The sequence below is a fragment of the Lampetra fluviatilis genome, chromosome 1 (genome assembly GCF_964198595.1).
Source record: "Lampetra fluviatilis chromosome 1, kcLamFluv1.1, whole genome shotgun sequence".
Taxonomy (NCBI): domain Eukaryota; kingdom Metazoa; phylum Chordata; class Hyperoartia; order Petromyzontiformes; family Petromyzontidae; genus Lampetra; species Lampetra fluviatilis.
Window position 1 is genome coordinate 4,057,197 of NC_136275.1, and position 14,653 is coordinate 4,071,849.

Here is a 14,653-nt window from a genome sequence, read left to right on the forward strand (position 1 = left end):
GCAATAACCACACATACCTGTGGCAAAAGATGAAAACAACATGCTCTGATTATAATATATGCACCGCCTTTGAAACTGATTGGCCTACACCAATCAAAACATGTACCGATTTGGTGTTTCAGCACCTTAATACCTCCTTTGTTTATTGCCAGAAAGGCTAAAGCCTGTCCTTGTTTTCCACTCTCGTCATTTTGATCCTGGCAATGGCAAAAAGGTTTCACAGCTAGCCAAGTGGGACCAGTCGCAGCAGCAGCAGCAGCAACAGCATCAGCATCGTGCCACATTTGGGATCTTTTTCACCACGGGGCATCTTCAGGTGAGAGTCTGGGGGTGTTGTTTTCTTAAATGCATTTGTTTTAGACGAGATTAGACCGCAGCTTGCGTGGCGTATGTCTGTACGCACGTATTTGCTTTGGGTCTTTCGGTAAAGTCACGTAGATCGGTTCAAATTAATAAAAAGATTTTTATAAATTTTAACCAAATTAATAAAAATATTTTTATTAATTTTAACCTATCTACGTGACGGTTCAAATTAATAATTTTTTAAATTAATTTTAACCTATCTACGTGACTTTACCGAAAGACCCAAAGACTATGAATTCCTGCAGTCACGAAAGCTTGAAGTCAAGATGTATGCACGTATGTTGAACTTCTTTCGCGCCGTACGTGGCCAACCGTGCTAATCGGAGGTGCGGAGGAAGGACAACTAAAACACAAAAAGCAGCTCTAAAGAAATTAGTTTTCAACCTAGATGATTTTAAAGTGCACAGCTCCAGTGGCTTCCTAATATCAGACGGAAGAGCGTTCCAGACGGCCGCAGAAGCGCATCTGAAAGCTCGCGATGCAGTGACCGTCTTTGTTCGCGGACTAGCCGAAAGCCGCTTGTGAGGATGAGCGGAGTTCGCGTGGCGGTAACACTCGTGCCGTACAGCAAAAGCGCCCCTGAGTTCGATCTCCGACTCGCTGTATTAACCATATGTGCTGGTGACATGGACTGCCAGATTCAGGCGCCTTTCCTGTGTCAAAAACTGGGCCCTGGAGCAACCGGCTCCCCATGTCGCCAGGTCCCACTGCCCTCTGCCCCCCCCCCCGCCCCCCCTTGTGCTGCCCACATTCCCATGTCACATGGAGGCGGGTTTCTCATGAACCCTGACCCCTCGCGGGGAAGGGGAGGTGGTGCCGGCGTCTCCCCATGGCAGCGACAACTCCCAGCTGAGGAGGAAGAACCCCGCTGGCACTGAGCGCAGCAGGTGGGACAGCGGTCAGCAGAGGAGACGGCACTTTTACTGGCCCTCGTCGATTGGCGATGATGATACGCGCGTAGCCGCTGCCACACACGTACACAGATGAAGATCCTCCCCTCCGCCCGCTGTAGCCTATGGAGGCTGTTGGCCATGAGCATCGACTACTTATGTGAGGCTGCATCGACCTACAAGAGGCCCAGAAAACGCACACAAGACAAAGATCTTGACTTGAAGCTTTCGTGACTGCAGGAATTCATATTCTTTGGGTCTTTCGGCAAAGTCACGTAGATAGGTTCAAAGAAAATAACAAAAAAATACAAAAAACTACCCCCTCATCTTCCTGATGACGAACGCTTGTGTTGCGATCGAAACGCCGTAGTTTTTTAATTTTTAGTTATTTTCTTTGAACCTATCTACGTGACTTTACCGAAAGACCCAAAGAATATGAGACAAAGATCCGCCGCATAGCCTTAATACACATCAGCACTGGGAAAACCAAGGCGGCCGGACACGGTGCTGGCCAGATCAGCCTCTCGTGCGACCGGGCCGGTTTCCATAGGTGCTGCTCGCTAACAACACTTGCCCTGTCAGCGTGTGTGGGCTACATGGAGGACCTTTGCGTTTGTACAAAGTGTGTCCCGCGCGGCATGAACAGCGCCGATGATAACCAAGGCCCTGTCAATGTGAACTGGTGCCCCTGCGCGTCACACGGGAAGTCTTGAGAAATGATCAGACGCCGGCAAAGTGTCACGTCTTAGCTTGCATGAAGCAAAGGGAGATTGTCCGTGGGGTGTTATGAGAAATGTAATTCCTACCCTACATGGACCACTCGGCGTCACAGGAGCTTACCACCATGACGCTACGGACACCTCATAGTCACAGCAGGAACAGCTCATCGTCACGCCTCGTCATTTTGGTGACGACGTCGCTCGACTGGACGTCGTACCGGGAAGGCCCCGTGACCACTCGACACACGTGAGGCCCCCAGGGCCCAGGATGCACCAAGGGGCTGAGTCGCGAGGCCTCGGTCAAGGCCCTTTCACCTTTCACGAAAAACAAAAACGTCGAAATGGAGAAACAAAAACCGAGCACGGGGGGGGCGCGGTCACGGAGTAAAGGGAGGGAGATGCCGCATATCGTTTGCATGTGAATGCGCGAGCGTGCGCGTGAGTTGGCGTGCGTGAGCGTTCGTTCAATAGACCGGGGCGCTGCCCCCCCCCCACCCCCCGCTCCCACGCAAGCGAGACAACGCGGCGGCGTTTCTCGAGAGCAGCTGGGGAATGCGGCGACGTGAGCCGCCCTCCGTCACGCCGGGCCACGCTGCGTCACGCCATCGCACGGCGCTGCGGGAGCCGTGGTGGGGCCGGGCGCTAGCGCCGTCGCTGCTCGTTGCAGGAGGTCCGCAGTCTGAAATCTGGCAGTCCCCCCCCCACCCCCCACCCCCCACCCCCCACCCCCTCTCCCCCGGTTAATACAGCGGCGTGCGGATCAACCTTTAAATTACTCGGCGCCGCCTGAGCCACCGTGGACGCTAAAATATCCCGTCAGCGTCGTTCGTCGTTCGCGGAGGAATAGGCCGTTGTCTGCTGGTGACGTAGCTTCAAATTTGCCAAGACTGCGAGTATTTCACCGCACATTACTCGATTTGGGAAAATACAGAGCAACATCGACGCCGACTCCGGCAAGAGTCTTGAGACTCGGCAAGGCCTACTGGGCGAGCAGGAGCACATTGTAAGACCGCTGTTAATAATGATGCCGTGCTATCAACACCATCCAACGCCACTCCACACCATGCCCATGCCAAGCGACGAAACAATCGCACCATGCCCCGCCAAGCGCCATGCAACGCACACACACAGTGCCACATCGGACATCAACATCACATACACCACCACCACGCCGCCCCCCCCCACAGCGAATCACTGCACAGCCACCCAATACTCGCCAGACAAAGCACGGCGCCACCAGGAAGCACTCCGGCAGCCCAACTCAAACCAACTCCACCCAGAGCACCACGCCAAGCCACTCGGAACGATTCCCAGTTACCTGGTGGGTGTGGCAGGTATGGGGCAAGCAACTTGGCTTTCTTCTTCTCATAGCCCTTCTGTGTGATGTCCCCTGCAACGATCACGCACAACACGCGCACACACACACACGCACGCGTGTTCGCACGCATATGCACACGCGCAGATGCGCGCACGCACACGCGCACGCCTACACACATCTCCCCTGTTGTCGCCTGGATGTACTCCTGGGACAAGTATTGACGGCGAGTAGTTAACGTTCCAAATTCCAGTGACGAGCGAATCCGCGAAAATCATGAAAGCAAACCGCCGCGATGTTCAAGATGCGTGCTCGCCATGCGAGAGTTCCTGACTTGACCAGGAGGGCAGCAATAATCACTGCACCGAGGGAAGTAACCGCTCGGTGAGCACCGCCTCACTGCCATCTGCGAGTCGCAAAGCGAGCAACGTTTTAGCGAACACCAAGAGAATGCGAAGACGGTGCTTGTTTGGACAAGGTGAAGGACGAGAGAGTAGGGACTGCAATTCAAGACTGCACGAACGAGACAACTAATGGGCCCGTCCATAAATGACGTCACGCGATTGTGGACGATTTTTGACCCCCCATCGTCACACGGCGTCACAAAAAGTCAGACCCCCCCTCTCAAATATGACGTCACAAAGCTATGCCTCCCCCCCCCCCCCCGAAAAAACATAAAACATGCTTCAAATCGCTTTAAACTATTGTCATTGTAGTGCGTATTTAATGTGGCGCTGCACTCTGATGTTGTAGGAGAAAACATTTATTAAAAAGTCTATTTCATTAGGTAGAACGTGTTGTCTATATTTATTTAAAGTTGCGCATTTTGATGCGACGTCACATTTCTCAACCCCCCCCCCCCTCGTCACACATCGTCACAAATGTCTGACAACCCACCCCCCCCCTAGGTGCGTGACGTCATTTATGGACGGCCCCTAACCCCATCCCGTCGCGAGACTTTAAAGGTACCGATTTATGTGCATGGCAATAAAGTTTGAATTATTTGATGACCCACTCAGTTCAAGCGGTGCTCACACGATCCACCAACAGGCCAAACAGCCGGGCTGGCTGCAGGAGTCATCTTGAAGCTGTTCTCTTTCGGCCAACTGAAGCGAAAGGCAGTGGGCACCCCGTTTCAACCGGGAGCCACGCCAGAGGTCGCAAACGGGTTTTGATTCCTTACCCGTACCTGTACCCGGCCGCACCAGGGTCGCAAACGGGTACCCGTACCTGTACCCTACCCGATACCCGGCTACCCGTACCCGGCCGGGTATCGGGTAGGGTACGGGTATCGGGTACCCGATTGCGACCTCTGGGATGAAGCCATGTTGCAGGCGCGGGTCGGTTGATTCTAGGAACTTGAATTGTGAGAAGAGACAAGACGTTGGGAAATGAGTGACAAACGGTGACTCACCAGTGACTCACGGCCTACCCGTACGTACCCGGCCGCACCAGGGTCGCAAAAGGCTACCCGTAGCCGGGTATCGGGTACCCGGTTGCGACCTCTGGAACTCAGCAGCGGCAGCGGCGGTCACGGGGGGTGAACGATCCCTGTGGCACTCGCGGTGAACGCACCTCACGTGAGCTCACCCCCATCAACAATCCCCCCTCCAATTAGCGCTCATTAATGCTGCCAATCACGGCCAATTCATCATCTCTGCGTGACGCTCCGCCCCATGTCTGGCCATCTGCTCCCGTTGGGTGGCACCGGGAGGGCCCGGAGCCACCCGCGCGCAGCGTTCTGGCCATCGCGGGGGAACCGCTCCACGCCCGGCACACCACATCCAGAGTGCACACACCTCTCGGCGCCGTATGGCCCCTGGGCTGCTTAATCGTTAGGCGGCACCAGCCGCGGTCGACCCGGCGACCCGGGCGTGCGAGAGGGAACGCCGCCTTTGGGCTGCTCGTTGCCTGGTGGGTGGGCGGGCGGGCGGCCGTGAAAGGCGAGTTTCACTTTTGTTTGGCAGCCGCACGAAGGATATTCCCGAGGGATTCGCGATCATTTTCCGAGCGGTTTAATTTTAGGGGGCGCTTATCGCCGTCCTCGGTGAGCGGTTGGAGGCGCCCGCGAGCCCTCCCCCGCCCTCCGCGCGGCGCTCGCAGTCGCTCTCCCAAATAAACGACGCGAGGCATCTGGCAGCTGTCGCCTCCTCGTACACAAAGGCAAAGGTCCCCCCCCCCCCACCGTGTAGCCTCAACAGGCTGTTGGGGCAAGTGCTGCTGGCGAGCGCTTACGAAGGCCTGGAACGGGCACGCGAGGGGGTGGGTGGCCAACACCACGCCCGAACGCCTTTGTCCCCCCCCCCCCCCCCCCGTGGCGATGTTTACGCACCGCACCAGGTACTCGTTTGAGGCTGAGTCGACCTAGGGGAGGCCCGGGACCGGTTCAAATAATCGTCACCGGTGTTTGCGGTGAGCGGGAGTCGAACCCGGGTGGCCGGGTTTATAGCGCAGCGCGGTAACGGCTACACTACCGCTCCCCACGCACACACACAAAGATCCCCCGTATAGCCTTCACAGACTGTAGGGGCAAGTGCTGTTAGCGAGCACCTATGAAGGCCAGAACGGTACACGAGGGGGTGGGTGGCCAGCACCACGCCCGACCGCCTTTGTCTCCCTAGCGGCGATGTTTACACATCGCACCAGGTACTCATTTGAGGCTGAGGTCGCCTCACGACCTCTGCCGTGAGGCGACCTCAACGCTGGATCTCCGCGGTGGATGTCCTCACGGTCAGTCGGCTTCCACCCCGTAGTGGTTGTTGTTGTTTGACTTGCATCCCACTGGGATTTTTGCACACAGCGTTGGTGTACGGTGATTTTTTCTGCAATATTTTGCCGTCTTTTCTTCGATTTTCTGTTTGCACTTAGTCACATATTCACTTTAAGATGTTTTTTGTTCGTGTTTTTGTTTTTTGTTTGTTGCGGTTGCACCCGATTCAAGAGCCGAATGGCTCACAGGGCTACACCTAATACATGAACTTGAACCCCGTACAGGCCCAAGTCCACACCTATTGCTCTCAACGGTCAACGTGCGTACGTCCTGGCTATCCGTGAGCTCTCCTCTCTTCCTGTCTCCCCAGTGGGATCCCACGCGCGCATCTCTCAACTCATCAGCTGCTCGTAGGAAACCACTCGCGTGTCATTTTTGAAACCTGTGCGACAGGAAGCATTTTAGAAAATGTGATTATCATCATCATCAAATCCCCTGGTGTAAAGTGCAGTCTCCAACTTGTATTATCCATCCTGTGTCTCTCTGTTTTGTATGTTGTTATGTAAATATGTATGTGTGCGTGTTGAACTTATTTTGTACCGTACGTAGCCAACCGTGCTAATTGGCGGTGCCGGGGAAGGACAAAAAACGAAACACAAAAGCAGTGTTTTGCTATTGAGAAGATCCATTGCCCCGAACGCTAGCTTGTATTTGTTCCACATCACGCCAGCGTTCTTGATGGATGTGTTGAGTTTTCTCTCTCAACCGGAGAAAACTTTCACGATTTTAGGATTTGGCTGCGACATCCAAAGACACAACGGTCGGTGATGACTTGACCTGACGAATTGGGGTCACGGGGGTCGTTAATGTTCACTTAACAGCAGATGGCGTGCTGCGGCAATGACAGCAGCCTGGGGGGAGGCATCGCAAGGCATCTGTGGAAGTCACTCACGACACACACACACTCACGCACTCACGACACACGCACATACACACACACGCACACACATACACACACACACGCACACACATACACACACACACATACACACACACACACTCACGACACACACACACACATACACACACACTCACGCACTCACGACACACACACACATACACACATACACACACGCACACACATACACACACATACACACACATACACACACGCACACACACACACGCACTCACGACACACGCACACACATACACGCACACACATACACACGCACACATACAAAGAGCCACCGTGTGTAGCCTTCACACACTGTTGGGGCGTTTGCGAGCACCTAGGAAGGACGGCGCAGTATGGCCAAAACCATGCCCGGCCGCCTTTGTCTCTCCCGTACTGATGTTTACACCATGCAACAGTTGTGTATTGAAGGCTGAGTCGACCCAGGGGAAGGCCAGCACCGCTTCGTATCACTCGCAACAAATGTTTAGTCGTAGCCAGAAATCTAGCCGGGTTTGTAACGCAAAGGCACGGACAGTCACGTGACGCACTCGCGCACACACTCTGGCATCTGGATCTAAAGAGGGGCATCACAAAATCAGAAAAACACGAGACGGACGGAGCGAGCGAGCGAACGAGCGAACGAAGGACGGGCAGCAAGTAGGGCGCAGGCGGGCGGGCATGCGGGGAACGCGGGAACGCTCCGCAGAGATGACGAGATGGTAATCGAACCCCCCTAAAGTGATTTGTCTATGAATGCGTCTGCGTTGCGCCTCCCGATGTCTCGAGCGAGCCCGCATTTAATCCGCGGGCCACTACCACGAATTGAATTCGAGTCGTTTCATAACGGGGCCCACGCAGAGCAGGATGCGAGGTCGCTCCTCTCCCAAAACCCCAAAAGCCTCGAATGGACGGTGGCTGGGACCTGGCACCACGTGGCCCCTCCCGAAGACACGAGCCGACGCTCGTGTCGCGAGGCCGGTGCCCCCGGTGGCGGGACACGTGGGGCCAGGACGGCTCGCGGCGGGCAAAACCCTTGGCCGTACCGACGTCACCGCGCTCTTCAACGTACAAGTTAATCAAGCAGGAGGAACATTTAGAAGCCAGGGGTCTTTTATTTAGCCACCCCCCAGGAGCAGACCTTTACCAATCGAGGCTCGTGAAAAGTCGCCTCTTTTGCTCGGGTGACCTGGGGCTGCTACATCGACTCCATCACCAGAGGCGTCATCCCAGCCGGGTGCATCAGAGTCGGTGACACGGAAGATATTTGCGCGGCCGACGCACCGCACCCACCGTGGCCGCCCTCGCGATGGCTCTGGCTACGAGTCGCACGGCTTGCTGCGGTCTGTGAGATGTCAGTACGAGATGAACCCCACTTGGTCGGGTCACGTGACGGCCATGTTGGCGCTGTGTGCAGGGGCGTAATTCTAGATTTGAAGCTTTCGTGACTGCAAGGATTCACATTCTTAGGTTTTTTCGGTAAAGTCACGTGGGTAAAAAATTAAAATTAATTTTATTTTTATTTTACTTTTATTAATTTTAATTTTTTTACCTACGTGACTTTACAGAAAAAACCTAAGAATAGGGACGTAATTTTTTTGCTCGATATTTTCGAAGGTCGCTCGCTGGTGGAGTTGAGTCGGTGGCAGTAGCCGTGGCCAGAGCGAGAGGCACGGTGGGTTGCAGTGTGAGCCGGGTTCGCCTACTCTGACAGAAGCCAAGCTCAGGACGCAGCGTGACCTGAGCTATTTGGTTTTTTTTAAAAGGTCAATCAGTCGAGATTTTAACCGAACGCTGGCAACCAAAGGTTAGAATCTCGCCGCACAGCGTTCACTCCTCACGCTCGCAGAGAGCAGCCACGCGGGTGAGGAGTCGGCACCAAATCCCCCCCCCACCACCACCCCCTCCAAGATCTGCAGTCCTTTATATATGAAGGCATTATCAGCCAATTCATGAGCGTTTACAAGTGGGAGGATAGCGGAGCACCTGAAGAAACCCCACGCGTGCCAGTGAGGGAGCAACACCCTATCCCACATTTTGCCGTGCCACTTTCTCCCGGCGAGTCGGGACACGGCTCCTCCTCGGGAGGGCAGGGGAGGGCAGGGGAGGGCAGGGGAGGGCAGGGGAGGGCAGGGGAGGGCAGGGGAGGGCAGGGGAGGGCAGGGGAGGTTTGACCACATCGGTGCGGCGATCCACCAAATCCTCGCCGCTGCCTCCACAGCGCCGGATCGCCGGCTGCGTCGCGAAGTCGTACGGGCGCCGTTCAAAGTCGGTAGCAGCGAACCCCCTACCCCCCCCCCCGCCTCCCACGCAAAATTCCCTTCATAAGCATCAGCAGCAGCAGCAGCGCGGTTATTTATACCAAAGTGCGAACGCGAGCGTTGCAACAGCTGTTAAATCGTGAACTTTCACCTCCCACTGACCCCCCCCTCCCCCCCACCGCCCCTTCCCTAATCACGCAGTCCCCCCTCTCGCCTCGCACTTGACTCCTCTCGGCTCCCAGTGGAGTGAGCTCCACGCCACCCTCTCAGCATTTCTCACGAGCTCGCAGGCGGTCACGGGCACCCCCCCCCCTGCCCCCCCCCCCAACCCCACGTGCAAGTCGCAGGTGTGGCCTTTAGCCAGCGGCGCCAATTCCATGGATCTATGGCAGGACCTCGCCTGTGCTTGACGTGGCCACGACTGGCGGTGGTGGCTTTAGTGATGCTGATGAGCGACGGAGATGATGGTGACAACGGCGGTAGATAATCATGATGATGGTAGCAACAAGAGATGATAAACAACCTCTTTGATAATTATGCTGTATGTTGAACTTCTTTCACGCCGTACATAGCCAACCGCGCTAATTGGAGGCGCGGGGGAAGGACAACAAACGAAACACCAAAAAGCAGCGACGAAGAAATTAGCTTTCAACCTAGATGATTTAAAAGTGCGTAGCTCCAGTGGCTTCCTAATATCGGAAGGAAGAGTGCGTTCCAGACGGCCGCAGAAACGCATCTGAACGCGCGCGATGCGGTGACCGCCTTTGGTTGACGGTTCGCCGAAAGCCGCTGCGAGGATGAGTGGAGTTCGCGTGATGATGGTTTGTGCTCCTGACGACATCAGCAAGGTGTCGTGGTTCATTTGTGGCGAGCACTTTGTGTGCGTAATGAGCGCGACCTCACGATGTATTCGTTTGGTAACCAGAAACCAATGCAGCTCGGCGAGCACTGGACGGACAGGGTCGATCAAGACATCGGCGCTAATCGCGTTGATTGATATTGATGATGATGACGACGGCGGCGACGATGGTGTTAATGACGGGGACACGGTGACAGACGCACAAAGAGTGATACGAACAAAGCGAGAGAAACAGAGAGAATTCTAGATTTTGAAGCTTTCGTGACTGCAAGGATTCATAGTTTTTTCGGTAAAGTCACGTAACTTGTATTTAAGAACTTGCATCTTGGAATCCCTGCCTTACTTGATACAGCAAATCTGGCTGTGACGGTCCCACCTGATGACGGAGACTTGTGTTGCCTCCGAAACGTCGTGATTTTTTATTATTATTTTATTTTGATTAATTTTAATTTCATTTTTTACCTACGTGACTTTACCGAAAAAACCAAGAGTATGAACAGAGAGAACTTGGGGGGAGTCGTTTGAAGGCGAGTGGGGCCCGTGAGTGTGCGCGTGGGCACGGCGAGGGTTAGACCACTGGACGCCTCAAGTCCACTCCATTGTTCCGAGCAGCAGCAGCGAGGCACACAATGAAAACACGTGACCAGGTTGCAACGGAACATCGATTAAAAAAAAATCAAAATCCGTGATCGATTGTCCATGGCTAATCATTGGCCCACCGCCATCCCGACTCGCTCCACTTGTCCTCACGAAGTCGCGGTGAACACAATGAGATTTCTTGAACAAAGAGAGAGAGAGAGGGGGGAGGCGTGGAAGGGGTGGAGGGGGCGAGGGTCAAACTCCATCCTTGACCCCCGCCCGACACGACCCCCGGCAGCAAGCGGCTGCCACAACAATGGGACGCACGGAAATCCGCGGAAGGCCCCGGACGACGCCGTCGCACGCAAGGTTCACGCGCGCGCGTGGGTCGGCAACTTCGAGCGACTTCTTAAAGGCATCCGTGGTTGTGGGTTGAAATATCTGGACGTCCCAAACGTGATCAACTCACTGCTCAGACGTGCGTGGCGATGTGTAATCGTTTTACCTTTCCCACCTCCGGATGAGGCAACGCCAATGATGATGCTGCCCTGATGATAAAGTCATGATGATGATGACGACGGTGGTGATAACTGGCGATGACTATGCTGCTGCTGCTGCTGCTGTTGATGCTGCTTATGATGATGATGATGACTTACTGCCACTGTAGTAGATAACGCTGCTATTGTTGTTCCTGCTACTCCCGATGACGACAATAACGCCACCGCCACCATTGTTGCTGCTGCTGCTGCTGCCACTGCTGATGCTGTTGCTACTGCTTGATGACGACACCTGCGAACCTTCAAACCCAGCCACGTGGGAACCGAATGAGAGCCCACAGAGCCGTCTCCTCTGCAGGGATGGAGAGCGAAAGGTCATCACGATCCGTGCTACTGCCGCCGCGACCAGGTGACCTCTGCTCAGGCAGCCTTGCTGCCGGGTCCACACGCCGCTGATGGGATTTGCTGGCATCACAAGAACACGGCGTCCCGCGTGTACGCACGCCGACAGCAGGACACCCCATGCCCCTAACTCCACCGAAGCACAAAGCTCCATCCCCTGTAGCCTCCTGTACTCCCGTCAGCATCTGTACTCGGGAAGCAGCACGTCAGAGCTTGTGTTTTGTTGTGCACGTTCACCACAAAGTTGTACTGTGCGTGGTTAAGGGGCCGTCCATAAATTACGTCACAAGATTTTGGACGATTTTTGACCCCCCCTGACGTCACACGGGGTCACAAAAAGTCCGACCCCCCCCCCCCCTCAAATATGACGTCACAAAGCTCTGCCCCCCCCCCCCCCCCAAAAAAAAAACATATTTCCATTTTGAAAATAAAACACGCTTCAAATCGCTTTAAACTATTGTCATTGTCGTGCGTATTTAATGTGGCGCTGCACTCTGATGTTGTAGGAGAAAACATTTATTTAATTAAGTAGAACGTGTTGTCTATATGTATTTAAAGTTGCGCATTTTGATGTGACGTCACATTTCTCACCCCCCCCCCCCCCATCGTCACACATCGTCACACAAATGTCTGACCACCCCCCCGCCCCCTAGGTGCGTGACGTCATTTATGGACGACCCCTAATGCAGACAGGGATTCCTTGAATAAGGATTCTGCACGGTGTTTTAACATCTTGACACCGGTTTGATTGGCAGCAAGTGTAAAAGCTATTGTTATATTTTAATATACTGACAAGAAAGGTCCCATCACATCGTTGCGCAAAGTCACTCATGCCGGGGAAGACAACATGAGTTGCCACGTGCGTAAAGTTTTCATCGTACAATAAACAAAACATCCCAAATTAAATACGCAATTTGTCATTTAAATCTGCACACACGCGTTCCATGACGCACAACTGCGCACCCTGCGTCCCCCCCCTCTCGTCGCCCCCCCCCCACCACCTCGCCCCCCCCCACCTGAGTCGCCCCCCCCCACCACACACACACACAGACACACACACACAAACACACACAGACACACACACAAACACACACACAGACACACACACACGCACAAAGACACACACACATAAACACACACACAGACACACACACACACACAAACAACAACAACAACAACCGCCATTCGCCACTAAGTGGCGGTGACGTCACCACGACGCTTGTGCCAGGCCATGTGCACCTTGAGGCCACGTGAAGTGTCGAACGCCCGCTGGCAGGAGGTCACGGGGCAGACCCAGGTGCCACGGGTCGACTGACCGAGATGACCGAGATGACTGGCTGATGCACCACCTGTGCCCCCTACTGTACCAACTTGCTGTGCTTTAGCCACCCGTCGCTCCGCTCGTTGTTGTGAGCGTCGCTCCTCCGCCCTCCGTTGTTGTTGGAGGGCGACTGCCTCCAACTGCCCAGTAGCGTCCTTCACGAGCCTCCTCCACAGAGGCCGATCTTGACACCGCTGGTACCAGTCATCGGCAAGTCCACTCAGCTCCACGTCCTCCTGTACCACATCACTCCATCTCTTCTCTAGCCCGTGCCGCGCCCGTTTAGCCCCCTCGATCCGGCCGAACAAAAGCTGTTTAGGCATGCGGTGGCTGGGCATGCGGGCTACATGACCCAGCCAACGCAGCCTTGCCTGCCGGAGGAGCTCACTGATGGGACTTTGCCCAGATCTTTCAAGGACTTGTGAGCTCCTCACACAATCCAGCCTGGTTAAACCCAGGATGGATCGTAGGCAGGCCAGCCTAAATGTTTCCAACCGGCGAAGATGCTCCACTAGGGGGGTCCACGTTTCGCAAGCGTAGAGAAGGGAGGGAATGACCGTGGCCGAGAAGACCTGAAGCTTCGTGCGGAGCGACAGACCAGGTAGCTTCCACACAGCGTTACGCAACCGATGAAAAGATATTGCCGCTCGACTGATTCGGAGTGAGACCTCTGCTGATAAACTGGAGCCGGTCATAAGCACACTGCCCAGGTATGGGAAACTCTCCACTCTCTCCACAACTGCCCCATCACCAATTGGGAGTTGTGGGGGTGGAGTGTCCGATGGTACAAAATACCCAGGCAGGTGCTTAGTTTTGGTGGGGCTGATGGTAAGGCCCCACCTCTTAGTGGCACGCTCCAGTCTCAGCAGCAGCGTCTCCAACTCCTCTTCTGAATGAGCAGCTATTACCAAATCATCGGCATACATAACGTGGTTGACCAATAGGGAGCCATCCCTTGATCGCACCCGGGCGTCGATCAGCCTCCCATTATATCTGTACCAAATGGAAATTCCCCCGGTACAGCTATTGAAGGCTTCACGAACTACGCAGTCGAAATAGATGTTAAATAATGTGGGAGCCAGAGGACATCCCTGTCGCACCCCAAGGTGTACAGGGAAAGGCTCCGACTCCCGGCCACGTAGTTTTACCCGGGCCCGCTCACCATCATGAAGGTCCTTAATGATCGTGAGCAGAGGGTCAGGGACTCCGAAAGCACGAAGAACAACCCAGAGCCCAGTCCTACTGATGGTATCATAGGCCTTGACCAGGTCAATAAAGCAGAGATGTAGGTCTTTTTGGAATTCCCTACACCTCTGCTGTAGCAGACGGACAGAAAATATGGCATCTGTGCAGGACCGCCCTTTCCTGAAACCACATTGGGGCTCCGCAAGCCTCTCCTCAGCATGCCTAGCAAGGCGATGTTGAATAATCCTTGCCAGGACCTTACCCGGCACACTGAGGAGTGAGATGCCCCTGTAGTTGTTACAGTCGGTACGGTCCCCCTTCTTAAAGAGGGGGACCACCAGGGCATCCTTCCAGTCCTGCGGAACCCGTCCAGTGGTCCAGACTGTTGTTATGATGTCATATAGGGCAGTCTGTGCACAAACGCCACCCTCCCTCAGCATTTCGCCTGGGAGATCATCTCTGCCCGGTGCCTTCCCTGGTCTCAGACTCCGGATCGCCCTCAGTACTTCCTCAACAGCCGGTACCTCAGCCAGCCACTCACAGGGGGTGACCTCTTCCAATATTTGAGGCACCGCAGCCTCAGCAGGGTTATCCCCA

The 14,653-nt window shown here is 54.7% G+C and overlaps 1 protein-coding gene across 9 annotated transcripts in view; it reads right to left on the reverse strand.

Annotated features, from left to right (window-relative positions):
• The window catches only part of LOC144953454 (disco-interacting protein 2 homolog C-like), a 161,205-nt gene that overhangs the window by 91,321 nt on the left and 55,231 nt on the right, over positions 1-14,653 (reverse strand). For 7 of the 9 annotated variants that reach the window (XM_078884466.1, XM_078884187.1, XM_078884047.1 and 4 more), the window contains exon 2: positions 3,291-3,362. The exons of the other annotated variants lie outside the window; for them this stretch is intronic. In XM_078884466.1, the coding sequence (XP_078740592.1) occupies positions 3,291-3,362 (72 nt within the window). The remainder of the gene's footprint in view (positions 1-3,290; positions 3,363-14,653) is intronic. 9 annotated transcript variants of the gene reach the window in all.